Genomic DNA, 21,278 nt, shown 5'->3' with positions numbered 1-21,278 from the left:
AGGAGAGAGAGGAGTGGGAGGAGGACGAGGACAAGAACAAAGAAGGGGACCAGGCAATAGACGGAGACGTATTTCCGACGACATTACGGCCACTTTGGTTGACCATGTCATAAATCATGGCCTGACGATGAGGGAGGCAGAGAGTCCAGCCCAACCTGAGCCCAGCCCAACCTGAGTCGCTACACGGTAGCATCCATAATACGGACATTTAGACTGGAGAACAGGTATGTCTTCAACTTTCTACACTAGACTGTACCTATGTAATTGTTGCATATCATTCTGCATCACAGTACAATACAACGTAGTCCTACAATATTAGGTCTATGCTCCTCAATGAATAAAAAAATAGGTATAGTACTGTGAAGTACATGTAATACAGTTTTGATGTTACTGTGTACAGTATGACAGTACAGTATGTAAAGCAGAACCTAACCAATGACATCATATTCTTGAATTGTCTACAGAACTGCCAGACGACCTCCTGAGGGTGGAAGGCCACGTCTGTTCACCATGAACAAGAACTGGCCAATGTCAATCTAGTGTTGGCAAACAACACCATCCGCCTACATCAACTACCAGAGCAAATCATCGCAGATCACACAACATTCCATAATATCAACCGTGTCAGTATGTCGACACTCCGCCGCGTCTTGCTTCAACACCAACCTACGATGAAGCAGCTGTCCAGGGTTCTATTTGAGAGGAACAGCGTTCGATGTCCAGGGTTCCATTTGAGAGGAACAGCGTTCGAAGTCCAGGGTTCCATTTGAGAGGAACAGCGTTCGATGCCCAGGGTTCCATTTGAGAGGAACAGCGTTCGATGTCCAGGGTTCTATTTGAGAGGAACAGCGTTCGATGTCCAGGTTTCCATTTCAGAGGAACAGCGTCCGATGTCCAGGGTTCTATTTGAGAGGAACAGCGTTCGATGTCCAGGGTTCCATTTGAGAGGAACAGCGTTCGATGTCCAGGGTTCCATTTGAGAGGAACAGCGTTCGATGTCCAGGGTTCCATTTGAGAGGAACAGCGTTCGATGTCCAGGGTTCTATTTGAGAGGAACAGCGTTCGATGTCCAGGGTTCCATTTGAGAGGAACAGCGTTCGATGTCCAGGGTTCCATTTGAGAGGAACAGCGTTCGATGTCCAGGGTTCCATTTGAGAGGAACAGCGTTCGATGTCCAGGGTTCCATTTGAGAGGAACAGCGTTCGATGTCCAGGGTTCCATTTGAGAGGAACAGCGTTCGATGTCCAGGGTTCTATTTGAGAGGAACAACGTTCGATGTCCAGGGTTCCATTTGAGAGGAACAGCGTTCGATGTCCAGGGTTCTATTTGAGAGGAACAGCGTTCGATGTCCAGGGTTCCATTTGAGAGGAACAGCGTTCGATGTCCAGGGTTCCATTTGAGAGGAACAGCGTTCGATGTCCAGGGTTCCATTTGAGAGGAACAGCGTTCGATGTCCAGGGTTCCATTTGAGAGGAACAGCGTTCGATGTCCAGGGTTCCATTTGAGAGGAACAGCGTTCGATGTCCAGGGTTCCATTTGAGAGGAACAGCGTTCGATGTCCAGGGTTCTATTTGAGAGGAACAGCGTTCGATGTCCAGGGTTCTATTTGAGAGGAACAGCGTTCGATGTCCAGGGTTCCATTTGAGAGGAACAGCGTTCGATGTCCAGGGTTCCATTTGAGAGGAACAGCGTTCGATGTCCAGGGTTCCATTTGAGAGGAACAGCGTTCGATGTCCAGGGTTCCATTTGAGAGGAACAGCGTTCGATGTCCAGGGTTCCATTTGAGAGGAACAACGTTCGATGTCCAGGGTTCCATTTGAGAGGAACAGCGTTCGATGTCCAGGGTTCCTATGGGGGCACCTGCCTTGCTTGTAGTTTTGACTGAATGTGTCTAACCCAACCCACCCCACCCCCCACCCCCATAGACATTGTAGTCCTGTGTTTTGAGTTACACCATATTCACAGTACAGTGTTTGCATTTTCTGTTACAGAGAGTCTTGGACTTTGATGCAGCTGCACAGCCTCATGAGTTCATTTCCATTGAGGAAGCTGGATTCGATCTAGCTAAAAACCAGGCGTCGGGGCCGAAATGTTACAGGACAAAAAGCCGTTGTGAATGTCCCTGGGCAGCGTGGGGAAAATATCACCTTGTGTGACACCATTAGTCTGCAAGGAGTTCTCCATCACCATGGCACCCTGGGTCCCTACAATACTGCAACACATGATCATATGTCTGGATGCTCTACATAATGCAGCTGTACAGGACGGACCTGAGCAGCCCGGGTTTGTTGTCATCTGGGATAATGTTAGTTTCCACCGGGCTGCTCTGGTCAGGGACTGGTTCACCAACCACAATAACTTCACAGTTGTATACTTGCCCCCTGACTCCATATTTCTCAATCCGATTGAGGAATTACTTTCGGCTTGGCGTGTGTATGACCGCCAACCACATGCCCGACTGCCTCTTCTGCAAGCATTGGAAGAGACATGCGGAGACATTGAGGTGGGATCAGTCCAGGGTTGGATGCAAGGCAATATTCTCTCTGTTGCCCAGCCAGGGATGACATTGTTTGTGATGTGGATGAGGTGATGTGCCAGACCCTAACAGAAGGCGGGATCCATAAACCATCCACCCCATCCCTTACAATTCCTTACAATACTTTTTGTTTACCATCGCACTGTCCATCGCATTATTTTTGTTTTCGTGAGTTTACAGTAACATATTGCATTGAATACTGTACTGTAATTCTACTATTCTTTGCAGGTTTTTACAACAACAACAAAAACAAAAAAATAAGCTGTATATATTTCTTTCTGAAGCCTTTCTATTTTTTGTGTTCATTGAAATGTGAGTAGATGTACTGTGCTGGAACAATCTTTCACAGAAGCCTGTAGGAGAAAAATGAAAAAGGTATACAAAGTACTAAAGACAGCAGTGTTTTGTATAAAGTCCATCAGTGTGTTGCTGCTTTGAAAGAGTTAATTAAATGGTGCAGGTGTGTCTCATTTTGTAGCAAAAATGCCATTTTGAAAAAGGATTGTTAGGTTTGGATGGCAGAGTTTCATTTAGACATAGAAGTGACATGTTCATCTCTTATTTCACTTGTGTGTAGAGTTTTGACACAGTCAGCCAAATTCCGCAACAAGTGTGTAAGCAATCGCAAACAGCAGTAATAAACCATGTTCTCTGAAGGCAGGGCATGTTGGTTATATACCCTGGTCGTGACTGACTGGGGGCAGTTGGAAGGTGAGGAAGAGGAAGAGACTGACCTTCTTCAGGACACTGTCCAGAGTCTCTGGGCGACTGATGTCAAAGCAGATGAGCACAGCGTCTGAGTCAGGATAGGCCAACGGCCGCACGTTGTCATAATACGAGGAACCTGCGGACACACGGATACACAGTTAGTCCCCGTCAGTACACTAGACACTTTATATAAGGTCCCTTGACCTCATTCAACCCGGATGACTAATAGAATGTGAACGCTTGGCAGTCCCTGTACAACCTGGAGGACGAAGCTGTTTAACAAATGGGCATTAACATACTGTACACTTAACCATTCCAGCAGGGAGTATCACAGCTTCACAGCACACACACACACTCTCTGCTGACGCAAACACCTGTTGACATGAACAGCTGTGTGCAGATGGGAGGGTGTTCTTAATCTGTGACCCCTCCCCCAGTTTAAGAGGCGGTAGGGGGTAGGGAGGGGCATTGTGATAAGCACACACACACACACGCACGAACTGTAGTTGTCAGAGGAGCTAGGTCCCTTTGCACATACTACATCCCCATCCCAAATGACAATGGACGCCGGTACAAAGGGCCAAGCTCTTTCTCGCTCTCACTTTCTCTGCCGCTCTTGAGAGTTCTCTCTCTCTCTCACACACACACACACACACACACACACACACACACACACACACACACACACACACACACACACACACACACACACACACACACACACACACACACACACACACACACACTCGTCTTCACTTTCTCTCTTTCTCTTATTTTCTGTACCTTCATTCATTTTGTGGCCCATTCCCCCTCTCCCTTCTCTCCCATCCCCTCTCTCAATTCCCCCTCTCCCTTCTCTCCCATTCCCTCTCTCAATTCCCCCTCTCCCTTCTCTCCCATTCCCTCTCTCAATTCCCCCTCTCTCCTCTCTCCCATTCCCTCTCTCCATTTCCCCTCTCTCCTCTATCCCATTCCCTCTCTCAATTACCCCTCTCCCTTCTCTCCCATTCCCTCTCTCAATTCCCCCTCTCCCTTCTCTCCCATTCCCTCTCTCCATTCCCCCTCTCTCCTCTCTCCCATTCCCTCTCTCCATTCCCCCTCTCTCCTCTCTCCCATTTCCCCTCTCCCTTTCCCTCTCTCCTTTCCCCCTCTCTCCTCTCTCCATCCCATCTCTCCATTCTCCCTCTCTCCATTCCTCCTATCTCCTCTCTCCATTCCCCCTCTCTCCATTCCCCCTCTTTTCAATTCCCTCTCTCATTCCCCCTCTCTCCATTCCCTCTCTCCTCTCTCCATTTCCCCTCTCTCCATTCCCCCTCTCTCCTCTCTCAAATCCCCATCTCTCCATTCCCTCTCTCCTCTCTCCATTCCCCCTCTCTCCTCTCCCTATTCCCTCTCTCAACTCTCCATTCCCTCTCTCCTCTCTCCATTCCCCTAATGCTCTCATTAGGAGGCTTGTAAAACTCCCTGGGCTCCGAGGGATCCTGGCTGGGGATGTGGCTGTGGGTTCCTTCCTGCCTCCCCTGAGATATAGGCAACACAAGCCTACATCCCTCTAGAGCATGGGAACATAAACTTGTTGGAATGGACACAAGGAATCTGACTCTGCTATTGCTTTTGTTAGGAGACAGACTGGTGAGAGAGAGAGAGAGAGAGCAGAGCGAGAGAATGAGAGAGAGAGAATGAGAGAGAGCGAGAGAGAGGATGAGAGAGAGAGAGAGAGAGAATGAGAGAGAGAGAGAGAGAGAGAGAGAGAGAGAGAGAGAGAGAGAGAGAGAGAGAGAGAGAGAGAGAGAGAGAGAGAGAGAGAGAGAATAAAACAGGGGAGGATAAAGATGTAGACTAGATTTTAAACTGAACTGTCGGCTGAAATGCCACCAAGTCAGAGCAGTAGAAGCCTATACAAACAGCCTGTAACTGATGTCTGGCACGTAGAGTAGAGTGATGTAGACATTGTTACTGTACATGGCCTCAACATAATGCCATGGCAGGCTGTTGAAGCAGCACAGGCTTTCTGTGCCAGTGAATTGGGCTGGACACAACGGTAGTTGCGCCTGTTTTAGCAGTGCTATGTTCTCTTTGTTTGTGGTGGACTGAGGCCTGCACAATGGCTGCACGCGGTCCATAGCCCTACCCATTCAGCTAGCCGCCCTGCCCTGACCGGAGCCATCCCCTCACAGGACAATGCATCAGGCCTCCTGTCCTAAAGGGTCAAAGGCTGTCACACTTCAGTGAGAGAGAATGTGCCTGTGCGAGGGACGGCCTCTGTACGCTTCAGATTACGAGTGCACAGGAAGGAAGCTTTTACAAATGTCTTCTTTTTCATATAACCACTGAACAGTTTGTTCGACGGTCATTCGTTTAGCTTCTGCAGCCAGAGCTCACTCTTCCTGTTTCTCCCGTCCTGCTGTTCAACAGAGCAACAGAGTAACACAGAACAGAGTGACATCTCATATAAAAACAGCGGGGTCCCAGACAGAGCCAGGGAGCGTACCTCAGAGAAGAAGCAGTCCTCACAGCAGCAGGAAGTCAGTCATTAGGAAACACTGTTACACCCTGCTAGAGATGTCGTAACACAGTCACAAGATCACTGCTGTTTACTGCTGAGAGAGCTGTGCTCAGACACACACACACTCGCACACACACTCGCACACATTCACACACATGTGCACATTCCCGTGAGCGCACACACACTCGCACACACGTACACACGCTCACACACACACACAGACACACACACACACACACACACACACAGACAGACACACACACACACACACACACACACACACACACACACACACACACACACACACACACACACGCACACACACAAACTAACTCCCCACCAGCCCTATCACACGGACAGCAGGTCCATCACTCAGCAGGGTATCAAACAATGCAGGGCCCTGATTGGTCACAAGGTGCTGTGATGCCAAAGGTGATCTTTAGTATGTATCACACCACAACAGGCCTGCAGTGGGGAGAGGAGAGAGGGAGGGAGGGAGTGTGTGAGGGGAGAGGAGAGAGGAGAGGGAGGGAGTGTGTGAGGGGAGAGGAGAGAGGAGAGGGAGGGAGTGTGTGAGGGGAGAGGAGAGAGGGAGGGAGGGAGTGTGTGAGGGGAGAGGAGAGAGGGAAGGAGTGTGTGAGGGGAGAGGAGAGAGGGAGGGAGTGTGTGAGGGGAGAGGAGAGAGGGAGGGAGTGTGTGAGGGGAGAGGAGAGAGGGAGGGAGTGTGTGAGGGGAGAGGAGAGAGGAGAGGGAGGGAGTGTGTGAGGGGAGAGGAGAGAGGGAGGGAGTGTGTGAGGGGAGAGGAGAGGAGAGAGGGAAGGAATGTGTGAGGGGAGAGGAGAGAGGGGGGAGTGTGTGAGGGGAGAGGAGAGAGGGGGGAGTGTGTGAGGGGAGAGGAGAGGAGAGAGGGAAGGAATGTGTGAGGGGAGAGGAGAGAGGGAGGGAGTGTGTGAGGGGAGAGGAGAGGAGAGAGGGAAGGAATGTGTGAGGGGAGAGGAGAGAGGGAGGGAGGGAGTGAGGGGAGAGGAGAGAGGGAGGGAGTGTGTGAGGGGAGAGGAGAGAGGGAGGGAGTGTGTGAGGGGAGAGGAGAGAGGGAGGGAGTGTGTGAGGGGAGAGGAGAGAGGGAGGGAGTGTGTGAGGGGAGAGGAGAGAGGAGAGGGAGGGAGTGTGTGAGGGGAGAGGAGAGAGGGAGGGAGTGTGTGAGGGGAGAGGAGAGGAGAGAGGGAAGGAATGTGTGAGGGGAGAGGAGAGAGGGGGGAGTGTGTGAGGGGAGAGGAGAGGAGAGAGGGAAGGAATGTGTGAGGGGAGAGGAGAGAGGGAGGGAGTGTGTGAGGGGAGAGGAGAGGAGAGAGGGAAGGAATGTGTGAGGGGAGAGGAGAGAGGGAGGGAGTGTGTGAGGGGAGAGGAGAGGAGAGAGGGAAGGAATGTGTGAGGGGAGAGGAGAGAGGGAGGGAGTGTGTGAGGGGAGAGGAGAGAGGGAAGAAGTGTGTGAGGGGAGAGGAGAGAGGAAGGAGTGTGTGAGGGGAGAGGAGAGAGGAAGGAGTGTGTGAGGGGAGAGGAGAGAGGGAGGGAGTGTGTGAGGGGAGAGGAGAAGAGAGAGGGAGGGAGTGTGTGAGGGGAGAGGAGAGAGGGAGGGAGTGTGTGAGGGGAGAGGAGAGAGGGAGGGAGGGAGTGTGTGAGGGGAGAGGAGAGAGGGAGGGAGGGAGTGTGTGAGGGGAGAGGAGAGAGGGAGGGAGTGTGTGAGGGGAGAGGAGAGAGGGAGGGAGTGTGTGAGGGGAGAGGAGAGAGGGAGGGAGTGTGTGAGGGGAGAGGAGAGAGGGAGGGAGTGTGTGAGGGGAGAGGAGAGAGGGAGGGAGTGTGTGAGGGGAGAGGAGAGAGGGAGGGAGTGTGTGAGGGGAGAGGAGAGAGGAGAGGGAGGGAGTGTGTGAGGGGAGAGGACAGAGGGAGGGAGTGTGTGAGGGGAGAGGAGAGGAGAGAGGGAGGGAATGTGTGAGGGGAGAGGAGAGAGGGGGGGAGTGTGTGAGGGGAGAGGAGAGGAGAGAGGGAAGGAATGTGTGAGGGGAGAGGAGAGAGGGAGGGAGTGTGTGTGTGAGGGGAGAGGAGAGAGGGAAGGAGTGTGTGAGGGGAGAGGAGAGAGGGAGGGAGTGTGTGAGGGGAGAGGAGAGGAGAGAGGGAAGGAATGTGTGAGGGGAGAGGAGAGAGGGAGGGAGTGTGTGAGGGGAGAGGAGAGAGGGAAGAAGTGTGTGAGGGGAGAGGAGAGAGGAAGGAGTGTGTGAGGGGAGAGGAGAGAGGAAGGAGTGTGTGAGGGGAGAGGAGAGAGGGAGGGAGTGTGTGAGGGGAGAGGAGAAGAGAGAGGGAGGGAGTGTGTGAGGGGAGAGGAGAGAGGGAGGGAGTGTGTGAGGGGAGAGGAGAGAGGGAGGGAGTGTGTGAGGGGAGAGGAGAGGAGAGAGGGAGGTAGTGTGTGAGGGGAGAGGAGAGAGGGAAGGAATGTGTGAGGGGAGAGGAGAGAGGGAGGAAGTGTGTGAGGGGAGAGGAGAGAGGGAGGGAGTGTGTGAGGGGAGAGGAGAAGAAGAGAGGGAGGGAGTGTGTGAGGGGAGAGGAGAGAGGGAGGGAGTGTGTGAGGGGAGAGGAGAGGAGAGAGGGAGGGAGTGTGTGAGGGGAGAGGAGAGAGGGAAGGAATGTGTGAGGGGAGAGGAGAGGGTGGGAATGTGTGAGGGGAGAGGAGAGAGGGAGGGAGGAATGTGTGAGGGGAGAGGAGAGAGGAGAGGGAGGGAGTGTGTGAGGGGAGAGGAGAGAGGAGAGGGAGAAATGTGTGAGGGGAGAGGAGAGAGGGGAGTGTGTGAGGGGAGAGGAGAGGAGAGAGGGAAGGAATGTGTGAGGGGAGAGGAGAGAGGGGAGTGTGTGAGGGGAGAGGAGAGAGGGAAGGAATGTGTGAGGGGAGAGGAGAGAAGGGAGTGTGTGAGGGGAGAGGAGAGAGGGAGGGAGTGTGTGAGGGGAGAGGAGAGAGGGAGGGAGTGTGTGAGGGGAGAGGAGAGAGGGAGGGGGGGTGTGAGGGGGGAGGAGAGAGGGAGGGAGTGTGTGAGGGGAGAGGAGAGAGGAGAGGGAGGGAGTGTGTGAGGGGAGAGGACAGAGGGAGGGAGTGTGTGAGGGGAGAGGAGAGGAGAGAGGGAAGGAATGTGTGAGGGGAGAGGAGAGAGGGAAGGAGTGTGTGAGGGGAGAGGAGAGAGGGAGGGAGTGTGTGAGGGGAGAGGAGAGGAGAGAGGGAAGGAATGTGTGAGGGGAGAGGAGAGAGGGAGGGAGTGTGTGTGTGAGGGGAGAGGAGAGAGGGAAGGAGTGTGTGAGGGGAGAGGAGAGAGGGAGGGAGTGTGTGAGGGGAGAGGAGAGGAGAGAGGGAAGGAATGTGTGAGGGGAGAGGAGAGAGGGAGGGAGTGTGTGAGGGGAGAGGAGAGAGGGAAGAAGTGTGTGAGGGGAGAGGAGAGAGGAAGGAGTGTGTGAGGGGAGAGGAGAGAGGAAGGAGTGTGTGAGGGGAGAGGAGAGAGGAAGGAGTGTGTGAGGGGAGAGGAGAGAGGGAGGGAGTGTGTGAGGGGAGAGGAGAAGAGAGAGGGAGGGAGTGTGTGAGGGGAGAGGAGAGAGGGAGGGAGTGTGTGAGGGGAGAGGAGAGAGGGAGGGAGTGTGTGAGGGGAGAGGAGAGGAGAGAGGGAGGTAGTGTGTGAGGGGAGAGGAGAGAGGGAAGGAATGTGTGAGGGGAGAGGAGAGAGGGAGGAAGTGTGTGAGGGGAGAGGAGAGAGGGAGGGAGTGTGTGAGGGGAGAGGAGAAGAGAGAGGGAGGGAGTGTGTGAGGGGAGAGGAGAGAGGGAGGGAGTGTGTGAGGGGAGAGGAGAGGAGAGAGGGAGGGAGTGTGTGAGGGGAGAGGAGAGAGGGAAGGAATGTGTGAGGGGAGAGGAGAGGGTGGGAATGTGTGAGGGGAGAGGAGAGAGGGAGGGAGGAATGTGTGAGGGGAGAGGAGAGAGGAGAGGGAGGGAGTGTGTGAGGGGAGAGGAGAGAGGAGAGGGAGAAATGTGTGAGGGGAGAGGAGAGAGGGGTGTGAGAAATGTGTGAGGGGAGAGGAGAGAGGGGAGGAATGTGTGAGGGGAGAGGAGAGAAGGGAGTGTGTGAGGGGAGAGGAGAGAGGAGAGGGAGGGAAGGAATGTGTGAGGGGAGAGGAGAGAGGGAAGGAATGTGTGAGGGGAGAGGCGAGAGGGAAGGAGTGTGTGAGGGGAGAGGAGAGGAGAGGGAGGGAAGGAATGTGTGAGGGGAGAGGAGAGAGGGAAGGAATATGTGAGGGGAGAGGAGAGAGGGAAGGAATATGTGAGGGGAGAGGAGAGAGGGAGGGAGGAATGTGTGAGGGGTGAGGAGAGAGGGAGGGAGGAATGTGTGAGGGGAGAGGAGAGAGGGCAGTGTGTGAGGGGAGAGGAGAGAGGGAAGGAATGTGTGAGGGGAGAGGAGAGAGGGAAGGAGTGTGTGAGGGGAGAGGAGAGAGGGAGGGAGTGTGTGAGGGGTGAGGAGAGAGGGAGGGAGGAATGTGTGAGGGGAGAGGAGAGAGCAGGAGAGGGCAACAAAAATATTTAATGACTTTCACACTGGGCTGAAGCTAGGGCAAAGAACAGAGGGATGAGAGAGAGAGAAAGAGAGAGAGAATATAAAACGGGAGGATAAAGATGGAGACTAGATGTAGACGGATGTAAGGTTGAAACAAAGGTGCTTGTTTGACTTTTAAAGTCATTACGGCCCTGACAACGTGAACAGGACTCAATCCTACAGATCAACATGATTGACAGGCGACGGGCACGGCAGCCCTAGTCACAGAACCTCAGAGCAACAGAGAGGCTTCCTCAGCACTTTGACAAAGTCAGAAAAGTCCTCTGAGAGAGAGACGGGAGGGAGAAAACGAGGAAGGAGGAAATGTACTGTGTGTAAAACAACCCGAGCAGACACAAATAAAAGCCAACCACCATAACCATCATCCGCAGCAGCAGGAGAGATGCCGGTTTTGCCATTCACAAAATTCCTCCGTGCCTCTTGCCAAAAGCCAGTTTGATAGGCGCGAGAGATACGGTGGGGATGAGGGGTGCGATGGTGCAGAGAAAGGGGGTGGGGGAGGTGCTGTGCAGATGGGTAATGAAAGTGTTGGACGGGACAGAACTAAAAAAGAGGTATTGGACCGTTACGAGAGGCGAGAAGGTGGGGGCTCACGCCGTTGGCTGTGAGATAGAACAAAAGGTCAAGTGAATTCCAGCCAGGGACGGGAGGAGGAACAAGACGGATGGGCCAGGAGGGGGGAGGGGTACAGGCAGAACCTGGCCCAGCCCACTCAGGACTGGCACTGCCAAAGCAAACATGCCCCTCGATACCAAGGACGGGCATAAAACACCCCAAACAAAACGCCTAGCGTTAGCATTAGCCTGATTTAGCACTAGCCACCTCCGACAGGAAGTAAGGATGGCTGTCTTTATGTCCACTGTACTAATTAGAGAGAAGAAGAGGCAGAAGGCGGAAGGGAAAGGCCTCTGTCTGAATGGAGGGTACAGAGAAGCCAAGAGGCCAGCCTTCTCAAAGCCCATTAACATCCCAAGGGACTTACGATATAGTAGTAGGACACAGGCACGGATTCACTGGAGCGCTCACACACACTATCCAGGCCTAATGGCCTCTGCTGTGACTTCATTTAAGCCTTGAGGGACTGTTAAGTTCCTGGATATAACTGTGAGCAAGGGACTGCCGCCACTAAAAGATGTGTGACATGACTTCCTGATCAGACCGTATTGTGATGAGAAACGGCCGTTATATTGTTCATGTTTTTAGGAACTTTGATAAGTCAGTCTGTGCTGGAAAAATGAAATCTGATTTACAAGCCTTGATTGTTGTTGCTGTGAGTAGGGGCGACATTGTCCAATTTTCTTACCAGTTTTTGAGAGAAAACTACTTCATGAAGTATAATGCCTGTTTTGGGTAAAAGTATCAAAACAGAATTGTATAGAATTGAACTTGCGTGTTGAAGAACTATATTGTACCATCACCAGGACGATTATGCCTCTTTGAACTGGGACATGTCTGGTTCCTTGTGGAGACATGGCTCATGGTTAAAGGGTTTTTGCTGGGTGCAGAGAAGCAGCTGAGAAAGAGGCCATTGTAATGGCTTCCAGCAAAGAGACGGGGAAAGAGCAGCCTTTGCCCAGAAGTCATCTAATGAGCATAGGGCAGGGAGTCCACAGCAACAAACACTGGCTGATTAGACCACACACACACACACACACACACACACACACACACACACACACACACACACACACACACACACGCCCACTTTCTCAAATACAGTGACTGGTGCATACTGTGCTGGGTCCATAGAAACACTATTATCAAACCAGCCACAACCCATACACACAAACACTCAAAATATACAAATGTGCTCACACATACCACTCTCTATTTCTCTATTTCTCTCTTTCTCTCTAACACCCACAGCTGTTTTCCCCTGTAATACCACCTTCAAAGTGCAGCAAAACATTTCAAGTTGTGCTGACTGAGTATCATAGCAACCTGCAGCGATGCAAATGGCTTCTTTGTGCTGCCCTGAAAGGAGGTAAGAGACGGAGCGAGCGAGAGAGCAGGGGAACGACGGAGACGGGAAAAAGAGAGCGAGGACGGAGCGTATCCACAAGGAGCTGATGCATTGATGGCAAAGAGGTAGCCAAGAGGAGGCGGGGAGGGGGGAAGAAGAGAGGCAAGCGAGGGGGATTGGGGCTCTTGGTCCTATAAGTGGCTGAGAGAACATTAGAGCTTTCACTGCAGATGCCCAGAGTCTTTAGGAATGGGAGGGGGGTTGGCTTCTAGCCTTCCACTCAAGCAAACCTCATGCTCGAAAAGCATTATGTCTTGCCAGACCGGACACCTTTAGAGAGGGATTGTACTGCAGGCTACTAGATGCCAACCCAGGACGTTATATAGTGCATCTAGAAACAACATCCTTTCATCATGTCCTACAAAGCATTCTGCTGGGTTGGTCTGTTTCCCCTCCATTAGTTCTAAGGTTTGAGCACTGTAGGTGTTGCACTTTTCCCAGTTCTGACACACACACACACACACACACACACACACACACACACACACACACACACACACACACACACACACACACACACACACACACACAAAGAATCTGGTGGTCTGAAATACAGTGTGCAACGTCAGGTTGTCAAAGGCTTTAAAGTGCAGGTGGGACAGTGGAGATGACAGTGGAGGTGGTGACAGTGGAGGTGACAGTGGAGGTGGTGACAGTGGAGGTGGTGACAGTGGAGGTGACAGTGGAAATGACATTGGAGGTGACAGTGGAGGTGACAGTGGAGGTGACAGTGGAGATGGTGACAGTGGAGGTGACAGTGGAAATGACAGTGGAGGTGACAGTGGAGGTGGTGACAGTGGAGATGACAGTGGAAATGACAGTGGAGGTGACAGTGGGTTAAATGGTCCATTAACCTCCCCGGTCTGTGGCCCCCTGCCAAGGATATTGATCAAAGCTATACTGGCTTCCTCTCGCTCTCCCTCTTTCTCTCTCTAGGGGAAATAGAGCCTTTGAAGGGCGATGGCTAAGCCCCAGTGCAAGGATCTGACTCAAAGCCCCACTGTAGTGGAGTTAATGCCTGTGTCTCTCCCATTCGCAGGTTCAAAAGCAGGGCTGTCCGCTGACAGAGCAGCTTGGGGACAGAGGGGGACGCGGCCGCCAGCCGAGAGCTGGATTACTGTCTGTCTTCTCTGGGGATATGGTGATGGAGACTCCTCTCTGCATTTGATCTCTCTCTCTCTCTCTCTCTCTCTCTCTCTCTCTCTCTCTCTCTCTCTCTCTCTCTCTCTCAATATTTTTGTTTAGACTAAGTCATGCTGTGTTGCTTTCTAGTCACTCTCTCCCACTGCCTTTGTCTCACTATGGCTCTCTGTATATGACATGATTCTCCCTGGCGGAAACCTTCCATCTTCTTCCTTCTATTGCTGTTTTTCTCTCCCATCTCTCTCTCTGTCTTTCCTGCCCAGTTAGTGTCTAACCGGGGAACCAATTTTTCCCAATGAACTACTGTTTATTCCCCGTTTATCATGTAACCAATTCTTTGAGTTCTGTTTGCTACACAGTACTTAAGACTGCATTATGTCCAGGCCTTTGTTTAGACAGAATATGTATCCATGATTGATCGTCTATGCACAATACAAGCACACGCTTTGTCTGGGTTTGATCAAGCATAGCCTCCCTCACACCAGGAATGACGAGGAGCGATGAGTCACTACGAAGCAGTACGAGCTGGTTAGACAAGTCACACCAAATAACACCATTCAAACTGACAAGGGGCATTTAAAGACAGCCGGGAGAACAAAAGGCTTTGTGTTTCCCCACCTTCCTCCACTTAGACCTCTTAACGCCAACCGCGCTGATTCTAACGTCCCCTTTCCGACACCCAGCTTCACGTCACGTCTTGAGATAACTTCTCTGTCGTTGCTCTGGGCACGTGAAAGCAGAGTAGGGTCCACAGGGAAAGGAGGAGAGGGAAAGAGTGTATTTTATAATTGAGAAGACCTGGGAATATCCGATTTCACTCCCTGAAGAGATGATCTGTTGATCCGATTAGACAAAGGGCCAGTGGAGACAGGTTGTAAGGCAGGCCGCCCCCTCCCTGGTCCTTCACAGCACCTCAGAACAGTCCACAGCTGAGACACAGCTGAGGCACGGAGGGACAGAGGAGGGAGGTATACTGCAGACTGCAGGCATGGTGGTGGCCAGTGTTCGGTTGCTTCACAGACAGCCGGCCTTTAATTCCGTGATTACCATGGCCTAAATGGATTCATCTCTCTTCTCTCTCACACACAATCAAAAATCCCCCTCCTTAGATTCCCTTTCACCTGTAAAACGCCATGCATCACATCCTTTTATAGTCATCTCTTTTCTATCTCTCTCTGTCCTTGGCTGAGGGAAATTCATTAGTGCTGGAATACTTCTAAGAGTGGGATTATTTCCGTCCAAGGCTGTCTGTTGGATATTAAATAGGAATTGAAATAGGATTGTTCAGACATCTATCACGGTCACATAAAAGACAGCTTGTGAGAGGAAATGGACATCCTCTCCACTTCTATGTCCCCCTCTCCCGCCCCCACACCCATCCAAGTGCATCCCTATCATAGCCCTATCCATCTTTGGCCCACTCTGCAGGGTCCCTAGGGAGGGCTCGAGTGGAGATGATGGGCACAATTTCCCTCTCTCCTTTGAGTGCACTTCCACTCCCCCTGAAGACAGCAGAGAAAGAGAGTGATAGAGAGGGAGAGAGGAAGAGAGAGGAAGAGAGAGAGGGAGAGAGAGGGAGAGAGAGAGGGAGAGAGAGAGAGAGAGAGAGAGAGAGAGAGAGAGAGAGAGAGAGAGAGAGAGAGAGAGAGAGAGAGAGAGAGAGAGTGCAAGAGATAGAGCAAGAGATAGAGAGAGGGAGCGAGCGAGAGCATCTGATCCTGTTTTTAAATAAAGCAATCCATAAATGATGGGAGCTGTGGAAGGGAAGTGGGAGAGGATGCGGGTTAGGGGGCCACAGGGGTAAGAGACAGGCCATATCCCTTTACGCTGAGAGAGGGTCTCATCCAGTGGAGGTGGTGGTAGCCAAGCGGCGGTGAGGGCGAGGGCCAGTCACCGTGCTGTTCAAAGTGCCGTCATCAAAGCTGTCGCCACGGCGAGTTATGCTGCCCGGAGGGACAGGCCCGGAAACTCCATGTCCCAGATTTCCCCGTGTGAGCTGCATCCTGCCAGCCTGGGAGATCAACACTCATCCACTGCTGGCGGAGGATAACGAACAAGTGCTTCAGGAAAGTCTGAGAAAATGGGATGACACTCAGAAACTCCAAAGTAACCAACTGACTATTAACAGTTTCAGCCCATACTGTTACTGCTTGCCCTTTAGTTGACTCTATTTGGGATCACTAACGCTCCACTGTGGCACTGGAGTCATAGGATCATACAGCGGGTCACTGAAGACCAATGAGTTATAGAGGCATGCTTAGAATACACTTCCTGTGTATAGGTCTGTCTTTGGCTGTTTATTCTTGGCTGGCAAATGTCTAAATAATGTGTGTGAGTACTTGTGAGTATCTGGGAAAGAGATGGAGTGCGGGTGTGAAGTACAGTTTGTAAACAGTCTGTGTATGTGTGAGTAAGTGAACGTCTCCCACGGGATTGGAAATCCTTCCCTCAGGGCTAAAAACAAGCCTGTCCCATAACACATCACAAAGCCCAGAGGGCTAGAGGGGTGGTCCCAGAGGGGTGGTCCCAGAGGGATGGTCCCAGAGGGGTGGGCCCAGGGGTGGTCCCTGATCCGGGTGTATACCTCTCCTCCTTCTGTCCCTTCTCCCACTATTCACTGGCACGAAACACGATCCGCTCTTAGCTCTGAGAGCATTTTCCCCATCCTGCCCTCTCCGATTCACTCCCTCTCTATCTTTTTACATTTCACTTTGACATTTTGCTTCTGGATAGTCCCCAACAGTTGATAGGGTCGACAGATAGCCTAGCGGTCCCCAGCAGTTAATAGGGTCGACAGATAGCCTAGCGGTCCCCAACAGTTGATAGGGTCGACAGATAGCCTAGCGGTCCCCAGCAGTTGATAGGGTCGACAGATAGCCTAGCGGTCCCCAGCAGTTGATAGGGTCGACAGATAACCTAGCGGTCCCCAGCAGTTGATAGGGTCGACATATAACCTAGCGGTCCTCAGCAGTTGATAGAGTCGACAGATAGCCTACCGGTCCTCAGCAGTTGATAGAGTCGACAGATAGCCTAGCGGTCCTCAGCAGTTGATAGAGTCGACAGATAGCCTAGCGGTCCTCAGCAGTTGATAGAGTCGACAGATAGCCTAGCGGTCCTCAGCAGTTGATAGAGTCGACAGATAGCCTAGCGGTCCTCAGCAGTTGATAGAGTCGACAGATAGCCTAGCGGTCCTCAGCAGTTGATAGGGTCGACAGATAGCCTAGCGGTCCCCAACAGTTGATAGAGTCGACAGATAGCCTAGCGGTCCTCAGCAGTTGATAGAGTCGACAGATAGCCTAGCGGTCCCCAACAGTTGATAGAGTCGACAGATAGCCTAGCGGTCCCCAGCAGTTGATAGAGTCGACAGATAGCCTAGCGGTCCTCAGCAGTTGATAGAGTCGACAGATAGCCTAGCGGTCCTCAGCAGTTGATAGAGTCGACAGATAGCCTAGCGGTCCTCAGCAGTTGATAGAGTCGACAGATAGCCTAGCGGTCCTCAGCAGTTGATAGAGTCGACAGATAGCCTAGCGGTCCTCAGCAGTTGATAGAGTCGACAGATAGCCTAGCGGTCCCCAACAGTTGATAGAGACGACAGATAGCCTAGCGGTCCTCAGCAGTTGATAGAGTCGACAGATAGCCTAGCGGTCCTCAGCAGTTGATAGAGTCGACAGATAGCCTAGCGGTCCTCAGCAGTTGATAGAGTCGACAGATAGCCTAGCGGTCCTCAGCAGTTGATAGAGTCGACAGATAGCCTAGCGGTCCCCGGCAGTTGATAGGGTCGACAGATAGCCTAGCGGTCCTCGGCAGTTGATAGAGTCGACAGATAGCCTAGCGGTCCTCAGCAGTTGATAGAGTCGACAGATAGCCTAGCGGTCCTCAGCAGTTGATAGAGTCGACAGATAGCCTAGCGGTCCTCAGCAGTTGATAGAGTCGACAGATAGCCTAGCGGTCCTCAGCAGTTGATAGAGTCGACAGATAGCCTAGCGGTCCTCAGCAGTTGATAGAGTCGACAGATAGCCTAGCGGTCCCCAGCAGTTGATAGAGTCGACAGATAGCCTAGCGGTCCCCAGCAGTTGATAGGGTCGACATATAGCCTAGCGGTCCTCAGCAGTTGATAGAGTCGACAGATAGCCTAGCGGTCCTCAGCAGTTGATAGAGTCGACAGATAGCCTAGCGGTCCTCAGCAGTTGATAGAGTCGACAGATAGCCTAGCGGTCCTCAGCAGTTGATAGGGTCGACAGATAGCCTAGCGGTCCCCAACAGTTGATAGAGTCGACAGATAGCCTAGCGGTCCTCAGCAGTTGATAGAGTCGACAGATAGCCTAGCGGTCCTCAGCAGTTGATAGAGTCGACAGATAGCCTAGCGGTCCTCAGCAGTTGATAGAGTCGACAGATAGCCTAGCGGTCCTCAGCAGTTGATAGAGTCGACAGATAGCCTAGCGGTCCTCAGCAGTTGATAGAGTCGACAGATAGCCTAGCGGTCCTCAGCAGTTGATAGAGTCGACAGATAGCCTAGCGGTCCTCGGCAGTTGATAGAGTCGACAGATAGCCTAGCGGTCCTCAGCAGTTGATAGAGTCGACAGATAGCCTAGCGGTCCCCGGCAGTTGATAGGGTCGACAGATAGCCTAGCGGTCCTCAGCAGTTGATAGAGTCGACAGATAGCCTAGCGGTCCTCAGCAGTTGATAGAGTCGACAGATAGCCTAGCGGTCCTCAGCAGTTGATAGAGTCGACAGATAGCCTAGCGGTCCTCAGCAGTTGATAGAGTCGACAGATAGCCTAGCGGTCCTCAGCAGTTGATAGAGTCGACAGATAGCCTAGCGGTCCTCAGCAGTTGATAGAGTCGACAGATAGCCTAGCGGTCCCCAGCAGTTGATAGAGTCGACAGATAGCCTAGCGGTCCTCAGCAGTTGATAGGGTCGACAGATAGCCTAGCGGTCCCCAGCAGTTGATAGGGTCGACAGATAGCCTAGCGGTCCTCAGCAGTTGATAGGGTCGACAGATAGCCTAGCGGTCCTCAGCAGTTGATAGAGTCGACAGATAGCCTAGCGGTCCTCAGCAGTTGATAGGGTCGACAGATAGCCTAACGGTCCCCAGCAGTTGATAGAGTCGACAGATAGCCTAGCGGTCCCCAGCAGTTGATAGGGTCGACAGATAGCCTAACGGTCCCCAGCAGTTGATAGGGTCGACAGATAGCCTAGCGGTCCTCAGCAGTTGATAGAGTCGACAGATAGCCTAGCGGTCCTCAGCAGTTGATAGAGTCGACAGATAGCCTAGCGGTCCTCAGCAGTTGATAGAGTTGATAGAGTTGATGACCTCACAACTGCACTATCATCAGTCATCACTTCCTCTTGAATTTGCAGACGTGTTGCTGTGCGTTTTGTTGCTGTGCGTTTTGCTGTGCGTTTTGTTGCCAACTTTACTTTGCTAGCTGACAACTTTACGTTTTTTTTTCTTTTTAATTACCGTTTATATTTTTAGTTTTTCCATCACAACTTTTTTCCCTCATTCAACTTTTTCACTCCGGACGCTTTATCTGGACATGGTTCGTCAGCACCTTCAACAGCCGAAGCTAAGTAGTAACATTAACATGATGTCTTCTAATTGCATTCGCTGTACTCATAATATACAGGAGAATGATCGCCTTACGGCGAGGATAGCTGTGCTGCAAGCCCAGCTTCAGACGCAATCGTTAGGCAAGGGTAATTTCAGTGTAGGAAAGGAAGAAACAGCGTCTGTGCCACCAGTAAGTACAGATAGTAACGTTAGTATAAATCCCCCCGCACAGTCCCCGCAGCCGGACAACTTTCTCATGGCTTCTGGAGGGAAATGCTGTTGGAATGCTCAACTGGTGTCGCTCATTCAGCCGACAGAAACTTTCAACCGGTTTTCCCCATTGAGTAGCGAGTCGGAGTCTGAGGCCGAGTCTTCTCTTGTCTCTACTCCTCCCGTTACGGGAGGCGCCGAAGGCTCCCACCATTAGCTCTGACAAATTGAAAACCCTAGTCATTGGCGACTCCATTACCCGCAGTATTAGACTTAAAACGAATCACCCAGCGATCATACACTGTTTACCAGGGGGCAGGGCTACCGACGTTAAGGCTAATCTGAAGATGGTGCTGGCTAAAGCTAAAACTGGTGAGTGTAGAGAGTATAGAGATATTGTTATCCACGTCGGCACCAACGATGTTAGGATGAAACAGTCAGAGATCACCAAGCACAACATAGCTTCAGCCTGTAAATCAGCTAGAAAGATGTGTCGGCATCGAGTAATTGTCTCTGGCCCCCTCCCAGTTAGGGGGAGTGATGAGCTCTACAGCAGAGTCTCACAACTCAATCACTGATTGAAAACTGTTTTCTGCCCCTCCCAAAAGATAGAATTTGTAGATAATTGGCCCTCTTTCTGGGACTCACCCACAAACAGGACCAAGCCTGACCTGCTGAGGAGTGACGGACTCCATCCTAGCTGGAGGGGTGCTCTCATCTTATCTACTAACATAGATAGGGCTCTAACTCCTCTAGCTCCACAATGAAATAGGGTGCAGGCCAGGCAGCAGGCTGTTAGCCAACCTGCCAGCTTAGTGGAGTCTGCCAATAGCACAGTCAGTGTAGTCAGCTCAGCCATCCCCATTGAGACTGTGTCTGTGCCTCGACCTAGGTTGGGCAAAACTAAACATGGCGGTGTTCGCCTTAGCAATCTCACTAGGATAAAGACCTCCTCCATTCCTGCCATTATTGAAAGAGATCGTGATACCTCACATCTCAAAATAGGGTTACTTAATGTTAGATCCCTCACTTCAAAGGCAGTTATAGTCAATGAACTAATCACTGATCATAACCTTGATGTGATTGGCCTGACTGAAACATGGCTTAAGCCTGATGAATTTACTGTGTTAAATGAGGCCTCACCTCCTGGTTACACTAGTGACCATATCCCCCGTGCATCCCGCAAAGGCGGAGGTGTTGCTAACATTTACGATAGCAAATTTCAATTTACAAAAGAAAAATGACGTTTTCGTCTTTTGAGCTTCTAGTCATGAAATCTATGCAGCCTACTCAATCACTTTTTATAGCTACTGTTTATAGGCCTCCTGGGCCATATACAGCGTTCCTCTCTGAGTTCCCTGAATTCCTATCAGACCTTGTAGTCATAGCAGATCATATTTACATTTTTGGTGATTTTAATATTCATATGGAGAAGTCCACAGACCCACTCCAAAAGTCTTTCGGAGCCATCATCGACTCAGTGGGTTTTGTCCAACATGTCTCTGGACCTACTCACTGCCACAGTCATACTCTGGACCTAGTTTTGTCCCATGGAATAAATGTTGTAGATCTTAACTTCTTATGGCTGTAAGCGGAGCCTTGAGTACCCTGGAAAGAGGTGGCCATTTCAAACGGCCTCGTTCTCAATTCTTGCTCGTACAATATGCATATTATTATTAATATTGAATAGAAAACACTCTCTAGTTTCTAAAAACGTTTGAATTATGTCTCTAAGTGAAACAGAACCCTTTTTACAGCTCATTTCCTATCCGGAAGTGAGATTTCCAAAAGCTAAGTCGCTCTTCAAAAGCTTGTCTATATAAGGTCATGTCACTTAGGACTGTAGAAACACGTCATACACCTTCCTCTGGGTCTCATGCGGAAGTGAGAACAGAAAGGAGTTGAATATCTCTTTCAGAGAATGCATACACCCTCTTTGAATGAGACGACCGCCATAATT

At 51.4% G+C, this 21,278-nt stretch overlaps 1 protein-coding gene across 1 annotated transcript in view; it reads right to left on the bottom strand.

Annotated features, from left to right (window-relative positions):
* LOC139565140 (rho-related GTP-binding protein RhoN-like) overlaps positions 1 to 21,278 on the bottom strand; it is a 46,344-nt gene that overhangs the window by 8,316 nt on the left and 16,750 nt on the right. The window contains exon 3 of the mRNA XM_071385251.1: positions 3,271 to 3,380. Within this exon, the coding sequence (XP_071241352.1) occupies positions 3,271 to 3,380 (110 nt within the window). The remainder of the gene's footprint in view (positions 1 to 3,270; positions 3,381 to 21,278) is intronic.

Source organism: Salvelinus alpinus, chromosome 36 (genome assembly GCF_045679555.1).
Source record: "Salvelinus alpinus chromosome 36, SLU_Salpinus.1, whole genome shotgun sequence".
Taxonomy (NCBI): domain Eukaryota; kingdom Metazoa; phylum Chordata; class Actinopteri; order Salmoniformes; family Salmonidae; genus Salvelinus; species Salvelinus alpinus.
Note: the sequence above shows the minus strand (reverse complement) of the source record. Positions and strands in the feature narration are given on the sequence as shown.